This window comes from Ammodytes marinus (genome assembly GCF_949987685.1).
Source record: "Ammodytes marinus genome assembly, chromosome: 21".
Classification (NCBI taxonomy): domain Eukaryota; kingdom Metazoa; phylum Chordata; class Actinopteri; order Uranoscopiformes; family Ammodytidae; genus Ammodytes; species Ammodytes marinus.
In genome coordinates this window covers 758482-780394 of record NC_137225.1, presented here as the reverse complement: position 1 = coordinate 780394, position 21913 = coordinate 758482, and the positions used below count along the sequence as shown (strand labels likewise).

Sequence of the window (21913 nt, the reverse complement as noted above, 5' to 3'; positions counted from 1 at the left end):
TTATTCTAGCGGTGTTGCACCGAGGCTCGGTTGCTCTCGCCTAAAGCCCGGTTGCATACATTAGTTGCTAGCCAGTGAGCGTCTTATGTTTCCAAAGGTCGCCTTCACTGTGTTATTGTAGCTGTCACACAGTTGTCGTGTCTGCGCAGGCTACTGTATTTGCTCGCAAGTGGGCGGCATAGTTTAGCGCTGCCACTGTATTATTCTAGCGGTGTCGCACCGTGGCTCGGTTGCTCTCGCCTGAAGCCCGGTTGCATACCTTAATCGGATGCAACAGGTTGCATTGTTGCTTGGGTGCTCTCGCCTAAAGCTCGATTGCCTAGCCTACTGTAATTATGCTCGCCAGTGGGCAGCATAGTTTTGCACAACAGGTCGCATTGTTGCTTGGGTGCTCTCGCCTAAAGCTCGATTGCCTAAAGCCTACTGTAATTATGCTCGCCAGTGGGCAGCATAGTTTTACACAACAGGTCGCATTGTTGCTTGGGTGCTCTCTCCTAAAGCTCGATTGCCTAAAGCCTACTGTAATTATGCTCGCCAGTGGGCAGCATAGCTTTACACAACAGGTCGCATTGTTGCTTGGGTGCTCTCGCCTAAAGCTCGATTGCCTAAAGCCTACTGTAATTGTGCTCGCCAGTGGGCAGCATAGTCTTACACCGCCACCGTTTTATTCTAGCGGTGTCGCACCGTGGCTCGGTTGCTCTCGCCTGAAGCCCGGTTGCATACCTTTAACAGATGCATATTTTAATTGGCTCGACAATGGGCAGCTTAGGCCTCGTAAGGTCGCCGTCACTGTTACTTTAAGGGTGTCGCTCCGTTGCTCTGGTGCTTGCACCTGAAGCTCGGTTGAGTAGGCTACAATTCATTTAGCCTAGCCTGCTAAATTGCTGACATGCTAAACAACCATAATTGTGACGCCTTCATGGCCTCCCTACAGTGGAGTATGGCCATGAGAAGTGCCCTGCAGGTCTCGGGGTGAGCACCTGAGGAAAGCACTGTCAGATAACCCATGCATGAACCGTAGTTTCATGCCTCAGGCACTGAGGCTTGCTAGGTAGAAGCTCTCCTGCTAGCCTCCAACCAGCTCAGGGTGCCAGCGGCAGTGAGTAGCCTTGCGGCTGTGCATCCTTCCTACTCAGGGGATGACATGCTGTCCACAGCTGCGTCCTGTAATGTTATACAGGTGGGCAGCTCGGCTAGAGGGTCAGTGTCCGTCCGTGACTTGCCAAGTATGGGGTTAGATGAAGCTCTGGTTTCATCTGCACCCACGAATGCCCTCTGAGCCTTATTCCACAGAGCTCCGTAGATGCTGGCCAGATTTAAGGGCTCTCTCCCATCACACTAGTGACAGCAGAGCTCTGGCAGCCATGCACAATGCTGATAGTTAGGGCTTGGACTGGTTAGCTCCAATTGAGCCTGCTATAGCATCCCTGGTTGTCTCCCCAGACGAGGCTCTGAGAGCCGATGTGCGCTGCCCTCGGCCCCAGTGCCGGATTTCAGGCGACCTCCTTACTAGGAGTTACGACATTGCTGCCTGTGTGGGCCATCTGGGAATTTGCTTTCTCACACAGTCCTGGCTCGGTCGCAAACCATACAGGGGTCAGGTGCTGGTCACTCAGCATGGACCCTCAGTGATGCTTCACTGCAGACTTTGCATTATGACTTAGGGAGCTAGGCAGGTTGATGTCAACTGTGGCGTCGTCCCAGTCGGAGGTGTGTCGACAGACCCTCCATTCTCTTCCAGTGATCCCAGGCCAGACGTTCGGCCAGCTGCTCTTCAGGCCCGGTGCGAAGTGTCCAGGTTGACCAGGCTAGACAGTAGTTGCACGCTGCGACGTGCACCTCTGCCTGATCCAGGCCGGGAACCTCTGTGGTACCCCGTGCCAATAGCTTCAACCACGTTCAGGTGGACAATCAAGGGGCCAGTGCTTCTCAGCACATTCTGTACAGTGCCGTAACACTGCGCTACAGCTGTATTTCAGGCGCCAGGAGGTCGGCGTCCAGCCTCCGCCCTCCCCCAGAGTCCTTGGGTGTGCTACTCGATGCTCGGTAGGTTCTACTCAACCGAAGTTCAGGTACCAGGAGTTGGGGCGGGGTCGCCCCGTTCTGGACTAAGACGGCGGAATCAGGGCCTCACGATTCTTCCTTTCCCCATGCTGCGTGTTGCAGGGGTCCTCCAGTCTTTCGCTCAGGCGGACTGGGTTGTTCATAGCCCTGAAAGTTGCTACTTTCAAGTCCCTACTGCCCAATGTCACAGGTGGCCCCCCCCCCTTTGCATTTCTGGGCAAGGTGTACCAGTTCAGGGTTCTTCCGTTTGGGCCGTCCCTGGCTCTGCGCATATTAAACAGTGTGTGGCAGCATCCCTGCCACCATTACAGCTCAGCTGGTGCTCGACTCGGCGGCCATACGAGCCTGCCTTTCTCTGTAGCGCGTAGATACCGTTCAGCAGCTACTCAGCACTTCATGCAATGGAGGCTGCTGGAGTACAGCCTCTTCCTTCGACTGATAAGTATGCTGACCTCAGCATTATCTAATCATCATTATCTAAGCTGTCCAAGTTCCAGGTGTCCGGAACACAGCGATAGAAAAGGGCCACCCCCGGGGAGTGGAGACTCCATCCGGAGGTGGTGGGCATGATTGGGACAAGTATGGCAGGGCGGTGGCATATCTATTTGCGTCCGAAGAGAAGACCCACTGTCCCCCTGGGTTCTCCTAGATGGAGAGGACCAGTCCCCTAAGGCAGGATGCTCTGGCTGATGCTTGGCCAGTCAGCCTGCTTTATGCATTTCCTACAATTCTTTTGTTACTGACAACACTGGATGGGGTCCAGCATTGCAGTTACAGCCTACGTTTGGTGGCTCCACATTGGCCAGGAAGGCCATGGATCCCAGCGTTACTAAACTCCTCAAGGAGAGCCTTGGTGCCTTCCAGGGAGACAGGACCTTCTGTCTCAGGTAGGCGTACACATGTGGCACCCGAACTCGGGGCGCCTGCAGCTGTGCGTGGGGCTCCTGGTAGCCAGGACCCACTGTTGACGTATTGCGACCAGTCAGAGGTCCATACCGTTTTAACTTCAGGGGCACTCGCCACTACATGGCGCTATGCAGACAGGTGGAAGTTGTTTTCACAGTGGTGCATGGCACATGGCGAAGTCCCATGGACTTGTTCAGTGATAGTGATACTACACTTTCTGCAGTCTGTGTTGGGCAGCAGGACAGCTGCTTCCACCCTGTGCGTCTATGTGGCTGCGATATCGGCCGCACATGCAGGGGTGGACAACCAGACGGTAGGGTCCCACTACCTAGTCAGGCCAGAGGCTTCATTCAGCCACCATGACCCCTGAGGGCACCATCATGGGACTTACAAGTAGTCCTGAGGGCCTTAGGTCTACCCCCATTTGGGCCGCTGAGTCAGGCAGACCTGACGCGGCTGTCTATGAAGACGGCATTCCTCCTTGCCATTGCGACTGCAATCGGTCGGTGAACTCCATGCCTCGGCAGTGAGCCAGGCGTGCTTGCTCTGGCATGCAGAAGGGTCAGGAGTGGTGCTCTCGCCAAATCCATCCTTCCTATCCAAACGATTGTCTCCCCACCATGTAAACCAATCGATCGAGTTGGCTGCTTTCAATCCCCTGGGCTCACCAGGGGGTGCAGAAAGAACGTCAGACCCACTGTGCCCGGTGCGGGCGCTTAGGGCATAGGTTGTGGCAACAACCAGCTTGCGTAAGACAAATACCTCTTTGTCTGCTATGGGAGCTGCAGGAAGGGGGCTGCCCTGTCCAAACAGAGACACTCCCACTGACTTGTGGAGGTGGTCTTGAATGCATATAGAGCACAGGGGCTCCCCATGCCTTGGCCGTTGAGTGCCACTCTACCAGGAGTATGGCTACATCAGGGGCTGCCTTGAAGCGGATTTCACGGCAGGACATTTGCGCCACGGCTTCATGGTCTTCATCATGTACGTTGCGCGGCTCTACAGAGTAAATGTTGCTGCACCTCATCCGGTGGGATGACAGCTGTCTTGTTGATGGCTGCAAGCCCTTAATTGATGAGTACTCTTCGTGACCTTTTTGGTATAAGTCATCCAGTGCTGTAAGCACCGCCTCTGGCGGTCAGTAGGAACGAAATAGAACGATAGTTACGTATGTAACTACGGTTCTATGAGTTCCGGATGACCGCCAGAGTTCTCTGTCACTCAGACTTCTCAGACACCGCGAGAAGATCCAGTTGGAACAGAACCTCTGGTGACTTCCGGAATATATACATTCCCGGAGTCACCCAGGTGTCACAGGTGACTTTGTTGGTATAAAGATCTCGACCTGCGCATGCGCGCGATGGAACATCCAGTGCTGTAAGCACCGCCTCTGGCGGTCATCCGGAACTCATAGAACCGTAGTTACATACGTAACTATCGTTTATTGCAATACAGTGTAAGGGACTAGAATCCTGGGGGGGGGGGGCTGAACCGGGGCTAACCAGATTTCTAACGGGGCTTTAGCCCCGGTGTAGCGCCGTCACTGCAGGGGTTGTATTGCAAGACTACAACTAGATTCCTTTTGAGATTAATATTATTTCCAATCCTGATTAAAAGTGATTTCAGTCAAATAAAAAGTTTTTTTTTAGCAGGTAAAATGGACTGGGTAATAAATAAATGTAAACAACTCTATGCCCTTATCACGTAGGCTAAATGTCATTCATGATCACGTTAAAAACTGCAAACGCGATTGTGATCATTTAATTAAAAAGTGAATTCAATATTCCGAGCGGACATCAGATGAAGGACTTCTTTAGGAACAGTTTTGTCTTCAGCTTTAGTATACTGAATTTGTACATGAACTCTTCTTATTTCAGATCAAAACTAACAAAGAAGACATTGTATACATTAAGTCTCACGGAGGTGGAGTTCCAGCTGACATCACCAACAAACTTACCCAACTTGATACAAGGGTAGGGCAATTAAAAACTAGGTCCTGTTACTTTTACCCTTATGTTTTGTACTTTGTTTCATTTAGCTTGTTTGCATTTCCATCTTTGTGGTGTTAATCACTTTTACTATTAGACTAGACTAATGCGTCTTTACAAGTGAACCCTTTAGAATATATCTATCAAAATAATATTTTCTCATTGTCAAAACACTGTCATAAAACATATTTTCCATGCTTCTTTCCATGCTTTACAGGTGTCAACACTTGAGACTAAAGTGAATTCACTGGAATTGGTAAGACCTTCAAGAAGTTGCAATAGCTGAAGCCTGTAAGACATATGCCTTTCCTCATTCCATATGCCTCTCCTGCCCTCTTCTCTCCTCAGACAGTCCAGAAGGTGTCCTGCAGCAGTAACCCCTGCCAGAATGGAGGAACATGTCTGAACTTACTCAGTTCATATCACTGTGTGTGTCCCAGCAACTGGGCTGTGAGTTATTTACTATTTATTACATCATTTGGTTGCATAATACAGTTGTCTATATGTTCATTGTATGCATTAATAAATACCAATTGGCAGAGGTGGAATGAACAATTCACATTAACAAAGTGATTTTTGTGTGCTTGTACTTTTTCAGTCTTTTTTATCTAGTTAAAGTAGTATTATTCTACTTTAACTAGATATTTTAATCTCAAGAATAATACTTCAATTAGCAAATTAATGAAAGAAAGGAGCTTTTTTCATCAGCTTCAGCACAGAAGAACCATAAACTTGTGAAAACTAATAAGTACGTTACAGGCTATATTTACAGGCATCATCTTAGCTTAACTAATGTCCCAAAAACACAATGTTTCAAAGCATGCTAAAACTCCACCCACACTTTGCTCCATGGCGAATTAATGTGTTCCATGTTCGACCTGTTGGAATGCAATTAAGGCCACGTTTACAGAGGGGTATGCTACGAAGCGAGATTAAGGGCTGAGCGAGGTCTGTTCTAAAGCCAGAGTTTTCAGTATCACGAAAGGTGGCTCTCTTTCTACCTGGCAAGATCGCCGTGGTAACAGAGGCTGCACGGCTAACCTGCCCATACCAGTTTTTGTTCCAGAGTTTGAGCTTAAATTCGGCTCTTAGAGCGCTACCCTTTAAGGAAACTACACCTTTTGAAGTCCCGCGGACCTGACTATGTTGTCTGAGCGATACCTCTCACTGAGTAAACTAGTTAAATCAGTAAACTTATTGATCAGTAAGTTAATGAACGAAACAAAGCCGTGACTTACATTAGAGTGAACTGTAACATCGCGCTGCAGCTTTTTGCCACATGCATAGTTATTGATGCAGAAAATGTAAAATAGCCTAGACCTACTGTAGGCCTATGCAGCGCCACTCTATGCTCTCACCTCAAATGATTTTACCTGGCGATCTACACACACTGGCTCTTAATGAAGCGTTCGATAAAATCACAGGTTGCAACATTATTTCACTGTAGGCTTCTTTCTTTTCATCAGTAGCGATTACAGTTGGGACGTGACAGGTGACAGCTGTCACAGTTCGGACATCGCTGTAGACTCGCAGGTTAAGTTTCTCACAGTAGATTCATATTTGTCCGGAAAATACAGACTACAAGTTTTGTATTTATTTTAATGGTATATAAGATGCAAATAAAGGGCTATTAGCCTAAATCAAAATCAAAAGTGTATTAATTTTGATGTGGCCCAAAACTAAAGTGATTTTCCACATATACAGGTCCTTCTCATATAATTAGCATATTGTGATAAAGTTCAATATTTTCTGTAATGTACTGATAAACATTAGACTTTCATATATTTTAGATTCATTACACACAACTGAAGTAGTTCAAGCCTTTTATTGTTTTAATATTGATGATTTTGGCAAAAAAGTAAAGAAAAACCAAAAATCCCTATCTCAAAAAATTTGCATATTTCATCCGACCAATAAAAGAAAAGTGTTTTTAATACAAAAAAGTCAACCTTCAAATAATTATGTTCAGTTATGCACTCAATACTTGGTCGGGAATCCTTTCGCAAAAATGACTGCTTCAATGCGGCGTGGCATGGAGGCAATCAGCCTGTGGCACTGCTGAGGTGTTATGGAGGCCCAGGATGCTTCGATAGCGGCCTTAATATCATCCACAGTGTTGGGTCTGGTGTCTCTCAACTTCCTCTTCACAATATCCCACAGATTCTCTATGGAGTTCAGGTCAGGAGAGTTGGCAGGCCAATTGAGCACAGTAATACCATGGTCAGTAAACCATTTACCAGTGGTTTTGGCACTGTGAGCAGGTGCCAGGTCTTGTTGAAAAATTAAGTCTTCATCTCCATAAAGCTTTTCAGCAGATGGAAGCATGAAGTGCTCCAAAATCTCCTGATAGCTAGCTGCATTGACCCTGCCTTTGATAAAACACAGTGGACCAACACCAGCAGCTGACATGGCACCCCAGACCATCACTGACTGTGGGTACTTGACACTGGACTTCAGGCATTTTGGCATTTCCTTCTCCCCAGTCTTCCTCCAGACTCTGGCACCTTGATTTCCGAATTGCATGCAACATTTGCTTTCATCCGAAAAAAGTACTTTGGACCACTGAGCAACAGTCCAGTGCTGCTTCTCTGTAGCCCAGGTCAGGCGCTTCTGCCGCTGTTTCTGGTTCAAAAGTGGCTTGACCTGGGGAATGCGGCACCTGTAGCCCATTTCCTGCACACGCCTGTGCACGGTGGCTCTGGATGTTTCTACTCCAGACTCAGTCCACTGCTTCCGCAGGTCCCCCAAGGTCTGGAATCGGCCCTTCTCCACAATCCTCCTCAGGGTCTGGTCACCTCTTCTGGTTGTGCAGCGTTTTCTGCCACACTTTTTCCTTCCCACAGACTTCCCACTGAGGTGCCTTGATACAGCACTCTGGGAACAGCCTATTCGCTCAGAAATTTCTTTCTGTGTCTTACCCTCTTGCTTGAGGGTGTCAATGATGGCCTTCTGGACAGCAGTCAGGTCGGCAGTCTTACCCATGATTGCGGTTTTGAGTAATGAACCAGGCTGGGAGTTTTTAAAAGCCTCAGGAATCTTTTGCAGGTGTATAGAGTTAATTAGTTGATTCAGATGATTAGGTTAAGAGCTCGTTTAGAGTACCTTTTCATGATATGCTAATTTTTTGAAATAGGAATTTGGGGTTTTCATGAGCTGTATGCCAAAATCATCAGTATTAAAACAACAAAAGACCTGAACTATTTCAGTTGGTGTGCAATGAATCTAAAATATATGAAAGTTTAATTATTATCATTACATTATGGAAAATAATCAACTTTATCACAATATGCTAATTATGTGAGAAGGACCTGTATGCTATTCATTAGGGGACAGTGTCAGACTTAAATCAGATTCTTAAGTGTATGATTATCAACTAGGCTAAATGGTGTACTGTTTAAATCCGAGTTCAACTTTTAATTGCTTTATAATGTCACGTTAGGCTACGCACTGCGAGAACGATCTGTAAAATAAATTAATCAATTCAGTAGCCCAATTTTCTGACAACATTCCACTCTCTCCTTATTGGCAGTAAGAGTTTTTTTCGGCTCTCTGTTTTCTGCTGTTCTGTGATCATTCAGACTGACAAACTCTTCCTCTTGAGTCAAGTCAGCGACGCACTTTTTTTTTTTTACTCAGCTGCTCGCAATCAGTCCATTTGTTTAAAGTTAGCGGCACAAGATCAGTCCAGTCTGTGCAGAAGCAGAGTCAAATGACGGGTCAAACGCCCCCTTTCATGGGGACGCGCACAGAGCCTGAAGCCGAAACCCTCGTTCAACATAATAGGTTGATAACTTCCTTCGTGATACCAGTTAGCTCTGAGCGAGGGTATGTGTCATGCTGAACCAGATCAAAAAAAGAGAGCCGGGCTCTGTTGAGTTTGTTTCGTAGTATTCCCCTCTGGTCTCACTAAAAACGTTTTTTATTTACTTTTTCAAAAGCTTCCACGTTCAGACGCAATTGTTATGAAAACTTTCAACATGCACACATTTTTTTTTTAAACTGGGCAAAATCGTGCATGTTGTCTTCTAACTTCTCAATAGCTTGTGTGTGGCTATTTTGACAGAAAATGTAATGGGCCAATGTGCGGAGTGGAGCCGAGATGTCACCATTATAACAGGAAACAGCATTGCTATTCACATGGTGACGCTGGAGTTGCATTTTGAAAAGATTTCACTCTGGAACCTGGCTTCAAAACTTTACCTTTTTCAGACTGTAAATGCTGTTATCATGTCAATTATAGGCCCCAAACTTTAAAATACTTTTGCGTTTGTGTCCAAACCATGTATAAACATTGCCTAACTTGCCTGGTGAACCTGGTTCAAATAAGTGAGACTGTGTGAGCTTCAGTAGACCTATATGTAACTGCTTAAGCCTTGACTGATTTGTTAGGTTGATTCAAGACTTGTGTAAAGCCAGGCTGTTATGTAACAGCCCTCATGTTTTTCTCATCTCTTCCTCTATTGCTCTGTGTGTGTCAGGGTCCGAACTGTGCAACAGATGTGAATGAATGCCAGGGGAATTCAGGATCATTTCTGGGTTGTCAGAATGGAGCAACATGTGTCAACACGCCTGGATCATTCACGTACGTCTTAAAATCCCCATATTTATATTTAGCAATTAATTGAATGTTCAATTTAGTTGTGCTCATTTCTTATACTCTTAATATTAGCCAAATTAATTTGTGTTATGTAACAATGAACTTTCCACCAAAAAACATGATCGCAAGGCAAACGATTCATATTGAAATGAGAAGACCATATTATGTGAAAGTGCTGTCCTCAAAATCTAGTGAATTTCAATAACAGTTGAAATGCCCAGCTGCATGTTAGACACTAGCTCTGAAGCTCTACTTTTAAACAAAACAAAGAGATCGGTAACACTTTACAATAAGGTACACAAAATTGTAGTAGCTACTACATACCTACTACATAGATATGTGTTACCTACTACATAGGTTTTATTTTTTTTGTGTTACCTACTACATAGGGTTTTTTTTTTGTGCTACCTAACACATAGGTTTTTTTTTTGTGTTACCTATTACATAGGTTTTTTTTTGTGCTACCTAACACATAGGTTTTTTTTTTTGTGCTACCTAACACAGGTTTTTTTTTTTGTGTTACCTACTACATAGGGTTTTTTTTTTGTGCTACCTAAAGGCCAGGACACACCGGCCCGATAATCGCCGTCGTAGAGTCGGGAGGGGGCGGGGACACGAATCTCTTTGGTGTGTGCCGTGAAATCGGTCGTCGTAGATGTCGTCGGGCTTCTTTTGGCAGCGGGCAGTATTTCAGTGGGAGCAATTTGATTTGTGGAGGGCTAGCGAATCAGTGAAGCCCGGAAGGGAAGCGGGTAGCACAAACAGCTAACAACAGTTAGCCATCGTTTTAATGTGTTTGTTTGTTTCGTTTAGCAAGTACTCACATGCATCAACCCTTGTTGACTGCTCGACACCATGCTCGACACTCTCTGCTAAAAATGGTGCTCTTTATGGTCCATAAATATAAATACGTATTTCTACCTATGTTTATGGTCTAGAGAGCCGTCCCATCATTTCCGGCTTCCGTATTTTTTCGGGCCACAATACAGATTAGCGCCGCCTGCTGTTATGGAGACATTACGTCCCGCGCAAGCGCAGAGCGTACGGAAAGTCAGCAGTCGGTTTGGTGTGTTCTTTGCACTTTTTCGGTCGCGACGGGAAGACTGGAGCTCCCTGAATCGGCAGTCTCCATTTTCGGGTAGTCGGACTGGTGTGTCCTGGCCTTAACACATTGTTTTTTTTTTTGGTGCTACCTATGTAGTAGGTAACACAAAAAAAAAACCCTATGTGTTAGGTAGCACAAAAAAAAAACCTATGTGTTAGGTAGCACAAAAAAAAAACATATGTAGTAGGTAACACAAAAAAAAACCCTATGTGTTAGGTAGCACAAAAAAAAACCCATGTAGTAGGTAACGCATATCTATGTAGTAGGTATTACAATTTTGTGTACCTTATTGTAAAGTGTTACCAAGAGATCTAAGAACTGAAAACATACATCCAATAACCTCCATTGTACCAACCCTAGCTAGATGAGATCAAAACTTAATGTACTAACCGAGTTTTAATATACCTGATTAAGGCCTCATAAATATTCTGCTTATTACTGCGGTGTATTTTCTGGGGTCCATTCATAAAAGGTGTTAGTTTGAAAGATAGAAATTAATCTGCTGAGACAGGATGAGTGAGGTGGATAAACCTGACTTTATTAAGATAAAAGAACTCGGCGCCTGCGTCAGTCCAAGCCGGCCATGCCTGGTTAGCCAATTGCATTATCCCAACCTACTCTCTGCCTGTGTCCGTGTCTCTTTTTAACCCCGAAATGTGGTGTCCTGGTTGGTCAACATTGCTCATCAGGATCTGTCCCTCGTTATCCCTGATTGGTGGACTCTGGCTATTCTTAAAACTATTACCAAATGGGGCTTAGCTGGAAACATCATCTCCACCGGAATGCACCTATGTGTGCCTCCTCAGAACTTCAGAATAGTACGGTTTAACAATCCCACATAAACTAACTACTGTTGAGCTCGTAAAACAGTCATTCCTGAGTCTATTTTAATGTATGCAAGCTAACGCCCACATTCCTAACTCTGCACACACACATACACAAGAGAGACATTCAGAGACATTTTACACTGATTGACATTCGTTCAAATTAAATGCAATGCTTGATTGTCTTTTCAGGAAAATCCACCTCGTTCAATTCTAATTATTAACAACTTTAGAGTCCTATTTTGAACTTCAATTTTGGGGATCAATGTGTTAACTATGTCCCATTTACTCTATATCACATTACTTTAAACTTAAGTTAGACTGGGAAAGCTAATTGCTTACTGTTATTAAGGTCAAATTTGGCTACTCTTAGCCTCACCTGCAAGACTCTATCAGGTACACCTCTCTCCAAATTCAGGAAAGCAATTCTTCAAGTCTAACATTTTTTGATTATGGCTCCTACGGTGTGGCTGTAGAGTCTTGCAAATTAGCTGATATCTCCCACTCAAAAACCACCCCTCTAAGGGCTGGCCAAAAAGAGATGGCAGACTAGTCTTCCACTCAAAGTTTTCCTCACCATCCGGCCAATCCAGGCGGGGAAACTCCTTTTAAAATGAACAAATATCATTATCCATTATCCTAAGATTAAATGACCATGTGTCAATCGGCCATTAGACTCTAAACCTATTTTAGAATATTTATCAAAAAATATCTGTATAAAAGTAAAGACAGATTAACCTATTTGTTTTTAAGATTATTTGCTGAGTATATTTGCATAAATCACAGAGTTACGATACATTCATAACAACAATATCACAGGTTCACATCAAACAATATAAATTCCACATTGTAACATACTGTGTCTACATATATATAAGAACATAGACATGTATTTCATTCTGTATGATAACCAAACTCCTTCTTCAGCAACGTTGCCATCTGGTGTGGAGGTTCTTAGTGTCCTTTATACCCTGAACCAGTGTAATCTCTCTCAATCGGGGCTCTGCCCAGGGCCCAACCATCATGACCTTAGTCCATGTTTGAGTCTCTCAATCCATTTGATTAGTCCATTTGGGAGCCCTGGACAGGCAGTCATTCTCCATCATAACTCTGAAGAGAGAAAGAGGAAACAACAACCAGTATCTTGTGCAACAATTTCTTATGTGTTAAAGTCAAATATGTTCAAAATTTGATTCCGGGATCAGAAGCAGTGCAATGACTGCTCTTTAATTTGTCTCCCATTCAGGCAATTTAACACTATTTACTTTAAAATGTTCTGATGTCAATTAGTACATCCGATTTTATAATTTTGTGATCAATTTAATATCCATCCATTCCCCCCTTGTTCACACTGAAACCCATTACAAGTTTGAACAAATCTGCTCCAGGCAACGCTGCTGCTTCCTAGTCATAGGTGTAGAAAATAACACATCTGTTGTTGCAACCAATTGTCAATCTGGGTAATACAAACTTCAGACAACAAACGTACTTCCAAGATTGAAACAAATCTGATTATTCTATTATAACAATACGTACATGGCATTGTCAAGCCGGCCACATGCTGAAGTCCTTCCTCTGGAGGGTGTCGTTGGTGATGCAGCCAAGCTGTCAGCCGATGATGTTGGTCAAGCAAAGTTGATTACATGATGTTGCAGCCTGCCGTTCTGGAAGTGGCTACCAGGTGACATCTCCTTGTGCGTATTTCCAGCTTGCTTCCAAAGCTGTCTGACAATTTTTCCTCCACCCCCCTGGAGCCTCTGTTTTGCTCAGTGGGACAGAGAGACCTCTCTGGTTTCATTCACCTGCCTGGTCGTATTCTACGAGAAATGAAAGTATTTTTCCACAAACACAGTTAAAATTGCAAACAACATTTGTTAAAGGGATCCAACGCCGCGTTCCAGGATCCAAGATGGAAAACTGCAATTCTCAAACCTTGTCAACAACAAATAAAGTTACACAGACATTTGTCTGGGCCATATAAGATTATAAAGGACCGGTCCACAAACATGCAAAACATGCAACTTGACATATGACAAACAAACAATCAAACAAACCCCAGCAGGCCTGCATTTACCAGAAAATGTAGAACCGGTGGTGTCTTCGAGCCCATCACATTCAACAGCCTAGTTTGTCAAATCAACTCCTCACAATTTCTCAAGGGGAACACCAAGCCTCCATCCGTGTTCACCAATATTACAAGACTCCTGTCACTTTAAGAAATGGCAGAAACATATGACATTACTGACTTGATAACTACGAAAAAGATATCATGATCCATTTGTATTCGGTAAAGAAACCAAAGCAACCTTGTGCACATTAATTCTACCTTAGTTAAAACTGAAACACCTTGTTGACCTTAAAATAACTGTTACCTACATATGTCCAACCTTTGCACATCATTCTGGAAGATGTTGCACTGTGACAGCTCTCTGTTTAATAGTGGTAGTGTGTTCTGCATTACTCACTTTGGCCCTTCACATTAAAAATTTCCACGGATGTCCAAGTATCATATCCGATAAATGATTTTTGAAACCTCTACACCAGTGTTATTTCATGGATATTTTGTCAATTTCTCAAAAGGCTAGTGTAAGATAATCTTCCGAAATGTAACTGACACTGCACTACAACTGTTTACAGAATAGATACAAATGCATTGATTACTCATTTCATAGTACAACTGTGTGAAAAACTTTTCTATCAAAATATATCCAGAAGTTAAACTATATAAAGAATATCCAAATTTGTCATTTGTCAATTGTCATTCTTCCATTGTGATATTTATAATATCTAAATAAAAATAGCTAAATAAAAATGGTTATGATCAAACAAAAAGTTGCCAAACTAACTGAAATTCTCTCAGAAAACCTCCAAATATATCCTGTATTCTGTCAGTATAATGTTGTGATCCTCTATAAAATTGATATTTCACTGTATTAGTTACTCAAAAAGATGTTTAAAAGACTTCATAATTGAATGGGTTAATGATGATATTTTCTATATGTTATCATTTGTTTTTTACATAAATACCTGTTTGCACCATAGTGATCCAATTTTAAACTCGTATTTGCAAATTGCCATTACATTTACACTCAACAAAAATATAAACGCAACACTTTTGTTTTTGCTCCCATATTTCATGAGATGGACTTAAAGATCTAAAATTCATTCCAGATACACAATATTACCATTTCTCTTAAACATTGTTCAAAAATCTGTCTAAATGTGTGATAGTGAGCACTTCTGCTTTGCTGAGATAATCCATCCCACCTCACAGGTGTGCCACATCAAGATGCTGATCTGACATCATGATTAGTGCACAGGTGTGCCTTAGACTGTCCACAATAAAAGGCCACTCTGAAATGTGCAGTTTTGTCACACAGCAAAATGCCACAGATGCCACAAGCATTGAGGGAGCGTGCAATTGGCATGCTGACAGCAGGAATGTCAACCAGGGGCCGTATTCACAAAACATTTTAAGGCTAAGAGTAGGTCCTAACGTGCTGATTTAGGAGTAACTCTCAAAAATAAGGGGCGTTTCACTCCTAATTTTAGGACTCCTAACTTTTTAAGATAAGTGTAATTCACAAAGCATTTTAGCGCTAAAACTAGCTCCTAAATCTATAAAAAGCTAGGAGTCCTCTCGAGGACTCCTAGGTCACTAAGAGTACATCACAGACAACCATTTGATGGTGTTTTGGAGAGATTTAATGCTAGTGAGCTTTATAAAAGGTACCTTTTAATAGCTGTAAGGGTTTAATGATCTTAGTAAAGCTATATTTAGAAAGTATAGACACATTTATATTTATTATATTGTTATAAAAAAATATTTATCAAGTTAATTTTCCTCCAGTTGCTTTGGGTTTATGACGCATTGAAAGTTACTGTTGGTGTCACGTTTGGGTTTAATTTCCTACTAGAGTAGGCCTATATGTGGCGCTTCGCAGCATCTCCTCCGTTCCACAGATCCGCTACTGTATAGTTGCACGTCTCGCCTTTTTCCTTCCGCATGTACTTTACTTTACGATTTCGCCGGCTGTTGTTTCTAAATTGTGAATTTCCTGGTTTGTCGCTGTCTGACTATTGCTGCATAGTCCGCCATTGAGAGAAATACAGTGAGAATGCATGGCGTGCAGCTGTTCAATGAGGATATTTTTCCGATTCAAATCATTGTAAAATTTAAAATGCATAGACCTATGTGGCGCTATTGTAGGTTAATTGTGAACAAATGTGTGGGAAACCCTGCAGTATCTTGGTTGCATGTTAAATCAGTGTCACTTGTCATTAATTGTATATAAAAACTCTTTACTTTAATACAGCGACACGATATGGATATCTCCCACAGTGTTTCCATCATAAATTCACTCTTAGCTCTCATTCCCTCTCAGCCAATCACTGTGGGCATAGAAGGTATGAACATGACATCATCCATAGCAACAGGGTCAACACCGCCCTCTAGTCTTAGCTAAGGAGTCCCTCCCATTCGTTAGTAAAAGTTGGTCTTATCAGCTTTGTGAATAGGTTTTAAGAAATTACTCCTTACTAAGAACTTTTAGTGCTCCTTAGGAGTACTCTTAGCGCCAAGATAAAATGTTTTGTGAATACGGCCCCAGATCTGTTGCTCGTGCATCGAATGTTCATTTCTCCACCATAAGCCGTCTCCAAAGGCGTTTCAGAGAATATGGCAGTACATCCAACCGGCCTCACAACCGCAGACCACGTGTAACCACACCAGCCCAGGACCTCCACATCCAGCAGGTTCACCTCCAAGATCGTCTGATACCAGCCACTGAGACAGGTGCTGAAACAATTGGTTTGCATAACCAAACAATTTCTGCACAAACTGTCAGAAACCGTCTCAGGGAAGCTCAACTGCATGCTCGTCGTCCTCATCGGGGTCTTGACCTGACTCCAGCTTGTCGCCGTAACAGACTTGAGTGGGCAAATGCTCACATTCGATGGCGTCTGGCACGTTGGAGAGGTGTTCTCTTCACGAATGAATCTCGGTTTACATTGTTCAGGGCAGATGGCAGACAGCGTGTGTGGCGTCGTGTGGGTGAGCGCTTTGCTGATGTCAATGTTGTGGATCGAGTGGCCCATGGTGGTGGTGGGGTTATGGTATGGGCAGGCATCTGTTATGGACGAAGAACACAGGTGCATTTTATTGATGGCATTTTGAATGCACAGAGATACCGTGATGAGATCCTGAGGCCCATTGTTGTGCCATACATCCATGAACATCACCTCACGTTTCAGCAAGATAATGCACGGCCCCATGTTGCAAGGATCTGTACACAATTCTTGGAAGCTGAAAATGTCCCAGTTCTTGCATGGCCAGCATACTCACCGGACATGTCACCCATTGAGCATGTTTGGGATGTGCTTGACCGGCGTATACGACAGCGTGCACCACTTCCCACTAATATCCAGCAACTTCGCACAGCCATTGAAGAGGAGTGGACCAACATTCCACAGGCCACAATTGACAATCTGATAAACTCTATGCGAAGAAGATGTGTTGCACTGCATGAGGCAAATGGTGGTCACACCAGATACTGACTGGTTCTGAGTCCCCATACCCCCAATAAAGCAAAAAAAATGCACATTTCAGAGTGGCCTTTTATTGTGGACAGTCTAAGGCACACCTGTGCACTAATCATGATGTCAGATCAGCATCTTGATGTGGCACACCTGTGAGGTGGGATGGATTATCTCAGCAAAGCAAAAGTGCTCACTATCACACATTTAGACAGATTTGTGAACAATGTTTGAGAGAAATGGTAATATTGTGTATCTGGAATGAATTTTAGATCTTTAAGTCCATCTCATGAAAAATGGGAGCAAAAACAAAAGTGTTGCGTTTATATTTTTGTTGAGTGTATCTTTATTTTATGAAAAAGGCCCCATAAAAACTTTTGGTTTCCAATCTGTCATGTATTACATGTTTCAGCCTGTGTACATGGTTAATATGGTCATGTTATACTGTAGAACTCTATTGTTTCCCTAACCTGTACAGGGCTGTACGCTTATTTTTTCAGGTGGTAGCACTGGTGCTAGCAAGCAAAAAAATTCAGTAGCACAAAAATAAATTTGGTAGCACACAAAGTATGATCCAAAACTTGCATAACCTTAACCCTTGCATTTCGCTCTAATTACCTTTGAGCATGTTATCTTGGTCTCATTTGAGATTCTCAATTAATATTATATCCTAGTGTGTGCAGTAATAATTATGGAAAAATTAATAGGGTTGCACTGATTGCAATTTAGACAAAAGAATCTAATCTGCCAATTGCAATTTTTTGCTGATTCAGAATTATTATTATTATAATGTCCTTCTGTTAATTAAAACCCAACTTTAAAACATTAAACATAGCCTATTAAATAAATAAGTATACATATTGGTACAATTTAGGATAAATTAAATAGGTTGTTGTGAATGTGTTGGGAGTAGCTTTTCAGTGGCTTATTTAAAACTTTGTTTAAATAGACTAGGCTACTGTTGACTGCTCGCTGCAGCTGAAGGAGTTGCCTTTCAAGCTAGAAAAAAGCGCTAACTTCCTGTTCTTACCAGCTTCATTAATAAAAGTCAACTCACGTTTGGCTAGTAACAGGCTTTTAATGTGAAGGCGCACAGGAAATGTTCTGTTTGTACACGCACTAACTTAACTGCGGTAATGTGCCGTCTCCTTCCGGTAATTACCGTTGGTGAAGTTTTTATACCTAGAATCGCTGCACGAGCACAGATCCCGAGGACACATATCTTTCACCAGCCAAAGTGGAGGGTGGACTCAATAACTTACTTGTCTAAGTCTACATTTACCCCCATTTGGAGTGTTAATGTAGAGCCCTCTAAGCAGTGTTGTAGTGTTGTTTGTGTTTCAAAGACAGCCTCTCCTCATTAGCAGCCTGTCGCACGAGTGCGAATGGATTTGTATTCATCATCGCACGTGATCAATTTTAGTAGCAAATGCGATCAAAACTGTCGCACTGTACAGCCCTGCTGTAGTTTATCTGCAACCTTCAACCATTAATTACTCTAATTAATCCTCCATATCTTTACTTTTGTATTAACATTTTTATTTTTGTATTACCTTGCAACCTTTCAATTAGTAGACCCCTAAACACTGCCAAAACTAATTTTGCATTGGAAGAGGATGTCATTACCCTAAGGCAGGGGTGTCAAACTCTGGCCCGCGGGCCAAATCTGGCCCGTTTCAATATTTAATCTGGCCCGCGAACCAATTCGGTAATTCCATTAAATTCGGCCCGCGGGGGAAAAAAAAATTAGATTTTTTTTTATTTTTTTCTCTCATGCGGAGCCTGTGCCATATCCGCACGTTGCACACGCTCCCAACCGTTAGGACACTCGCACAGCTTACCACTAGGAATGTCTGCTGAAAGTTCCACTGCTCAGGATTTTAAGCCATGAATTGATGAACTTGCATTGAAGAAAAGATGCCAGTTTTCTAATGGCTGTGAATAGGCCAATCTATGTGGCTAAATAGCATGCTAATATGATGATTGATTGTGTCAACTATCTAAGGATGAATGCTAACATTATCTGGTTTCTAACTTTTGCCTCAAGTTACAATATAGCTCACTAGCTAACGTTAGATAGCCGCTGATAGCCCACCCCTTTCATTTCCAATGGTGGCTTTGCATTTCATTACCAATGTAAAGTGTCATAAATAGTTAACACTGGTGCTGGGTCATGATTCCTATAAAACAATAAAATAAAAAAACGTGATATGTTTTGAAAAATCCAAGTGAAAACATATTGTCGCTCAATCCAGGATGCCTGAGAGCCTTACTGCATTATAGTCCTTTATAATTGTTTCACCAGGAACCTGAATGTTGTCTTTTCCTTTAGAAAAATAAAGACATTTCCACAATAAATTGATGCAGAAAAGGCACAGAAAACAGAAACATCTACCAGAATACAGGAAATTAAGTGTTTGACACACAAACATTTCTGGGGGAGCACCCCCATACCCCCCACCTATAATTTGTCCCCCAAAATATGTAAACGAAACCTAACCTATGCCCCGTATGTACGCAGGTTATATACCTAGATATGTTGTTTGATTTTTGGAATAAAAAGAAGGCATGTCAGTAAGCGACATGTCTGGCCCTTCGTGTGATTATCATGTCGTAATTCGGCCCTTTGTGAAAATGAGTTTGACACTCCTGCCCTAAGGAGCATGCTTCTCTTCAGTCAGAAGCAGATAGTGAAATATTATAATTAAATTAGAAGAAGCGTGGAAAAAACATGTGGCTTTACTTGTCAATCTTTTCAAAAACTACAATTTGAATTACATGAAATTTTAAAGAAACCCAGGTGTCTTTGAAATTTGTGTTTTAAATTAAATATAAACCTTCCTTTCCCTCTGTAAGTGCTAACAACAAAAATAATACTCAGAGTTATCCCTCTATTAATCAATAATTTAATGTCTATGGAAGCTTAAATTTGGTCTGTTTAAGGCTGACTCTTCACTGCATGCACAGAAATATTTTTTTGGGGAAACACTGGGTTTTAGAAACTCTCCACACAGAAAGGGATTGTAATTTCCTGGTAGATGGATCTGTATTCTTCTCTGGATGTGCTGGCTGAAACATTCCCGTGACAGACAACAACACAAGTTTTGACATTAGTCTTCCATTGTTTTTAAGTTCCTGGTTTTGTACCATCGTTTGAGCCATTTGCATCCCAGAACAGTCACTCTTATTGCAGTCCTCCGTGTCCCAGGACATTTGGCATAGGTTGGCAGGATGCCGGAACCCTGTTCACTCATCATTCAAAAAGCAGTCCATCAGAGTTAGTGAGCCCCTCCTTTTGTGTCTTTTCATTGTCATTTGCTGCCATGGTTGGCTAGGAAATATTTACTTTACCCTCTGTGTCAAGAGTCCACAGACCCTTGCCCTGTAATTCCAAAATATCTATAGAATGCATACAATTATGAGTGAGCTAGCCTTAAGTATCATATCTTATTCCTGACCTGAGTCAAAACTAAACACTGAGAGGAAATAAGACCAAAGGCACATTACACTATTCATCAAAAATGGTCTACCAAAGTATCAAAATACCTATTCTTACTTTTGAGATCTCATGAGGAGACAGTAATATTGTACAGATTAAATAATTAACTTACTTCATTCAATTTCCTCCTATCAAAACTGCAGGGAGTGGTAGTGTAAATGATTTACTGAATGTATCAACCAATTCTTAAATTCACCTTAATTTAAATACTTTTTCCTAGATTATTAATTTACTTAACCATCTAAATTGTCCTTATTATATACTGTCCAGGTCTAAACTCAGTCAGCCAGCTTTCCCTCGTGCTGCCTGAGATCCTTCTGCTTCTGTGGAGTCAATGTAAACACAAGCTTCCTGCTTGAAAAAGAAAACAGAGAAAGGAGTTAACTGCAGACATCAGATTTATGCTCAGGGTGTCTCAGTCTATTTCCAAGCAAACTTCTGATCTTCATTTATTTTTGTTTACCTAAACATAACTGGTATGTTATAAAATAAACCATTTCATGTGAACTAATTTCACTCTTTCCTCAAAGAAATGTTTACTTTATTTGTGTGAAGTAACTCAAATTATTCAAAACTGTAAACATTAAAAGTTTGTCATTTGTGTATTGGGGTTTGTGTTTGGGTGTTGTGTATGTATTGTATGTGTTTACTTATTCTGTTTTTTTTTGTCCATATGTAAAAAAAACATAAAACCACTAAAATAAAAGTTTAAAAAAAAAATTACCCAGTAATCAATTTAAAAGACAAACATAAATGATTCTCGAGATCTCACAATAAAAATATTCTCAATACCCACGGGCCGGCCCCTCAAAGACTCTGTTTACACATGTGACACCCCATTATAGGACGAATCAAATCCCCTTCTAAGCCATTTGTTCATTTAACCCCTGTGACACCCCATTAAATCGAAATTGTCCCTTTGTAAGCCACTTGTTCCTTCCCCGTGGCACCCTATAGTTCGCCACTTTACCCTGAAACCCCATGGCACCCACATTAAATCCCATTTGTTTATATTAAGTCACAAACTACCCAGGAACACCATAGCACCCTCTTATAACCCTGTTGAACCCGCTAAGTCACCACTTTAAAAATCCCAATACAAGTCAAAACGTCACAGCAGTCTCGTACTGCATCATCGAGGCAACAGCTGCCCAGACTATTAGTCCACAAAGTCTAAGTCCCTTGTTACCTTAGCATTTACATCAAATTAAACCTTTTAAACCATAATTTAGACAGACTCCTATCAAACAAACTGAACCACCTTGTTGCCCACCCCGCATTTAAGTAATTTTCAGCCCGACGGCATTGGAAAACACACGCAGATAGACCAGGGCTCGAGTTTGAACCCCATAGAGCCAAAAATGCTCACCTTGCCAGCCGTTGGCTGGCGTTGGG

General features: G+C 42.5%; 1 protein-coding gene across 1 annotated transcript in view; it reads left to right on the top strand.

The window, feature by feature from the left end:
- Window positions 1–21913, top strand: part of cubn (cubilin (intrinsic factor-cobalamin receptor)) — a gene marked incomplete at both ends in the record, with an annotated part of 365190 nt that overhangs the window by 16344 nt on the left and 326933 nt on the right. The window contains 4 exons of the mRNA XM_080049812.1: window positions 4848–4943; window positions 5176–5214; window positions 5307–5408; window positions 9437–9540. Of these exons, the coding sequence (XP_079905938.1) occupies window positions 4848–4943; window positions 5176–5214; window positions 5307–5408; window positions 9437–9540 (341 nt within the window). The remainder of the gene's footprint in view (window positions 1–4847; window positions 4944–5175; window positions 5215–5306; window positions 5409–9436; window positions 9541–21913) is intronic.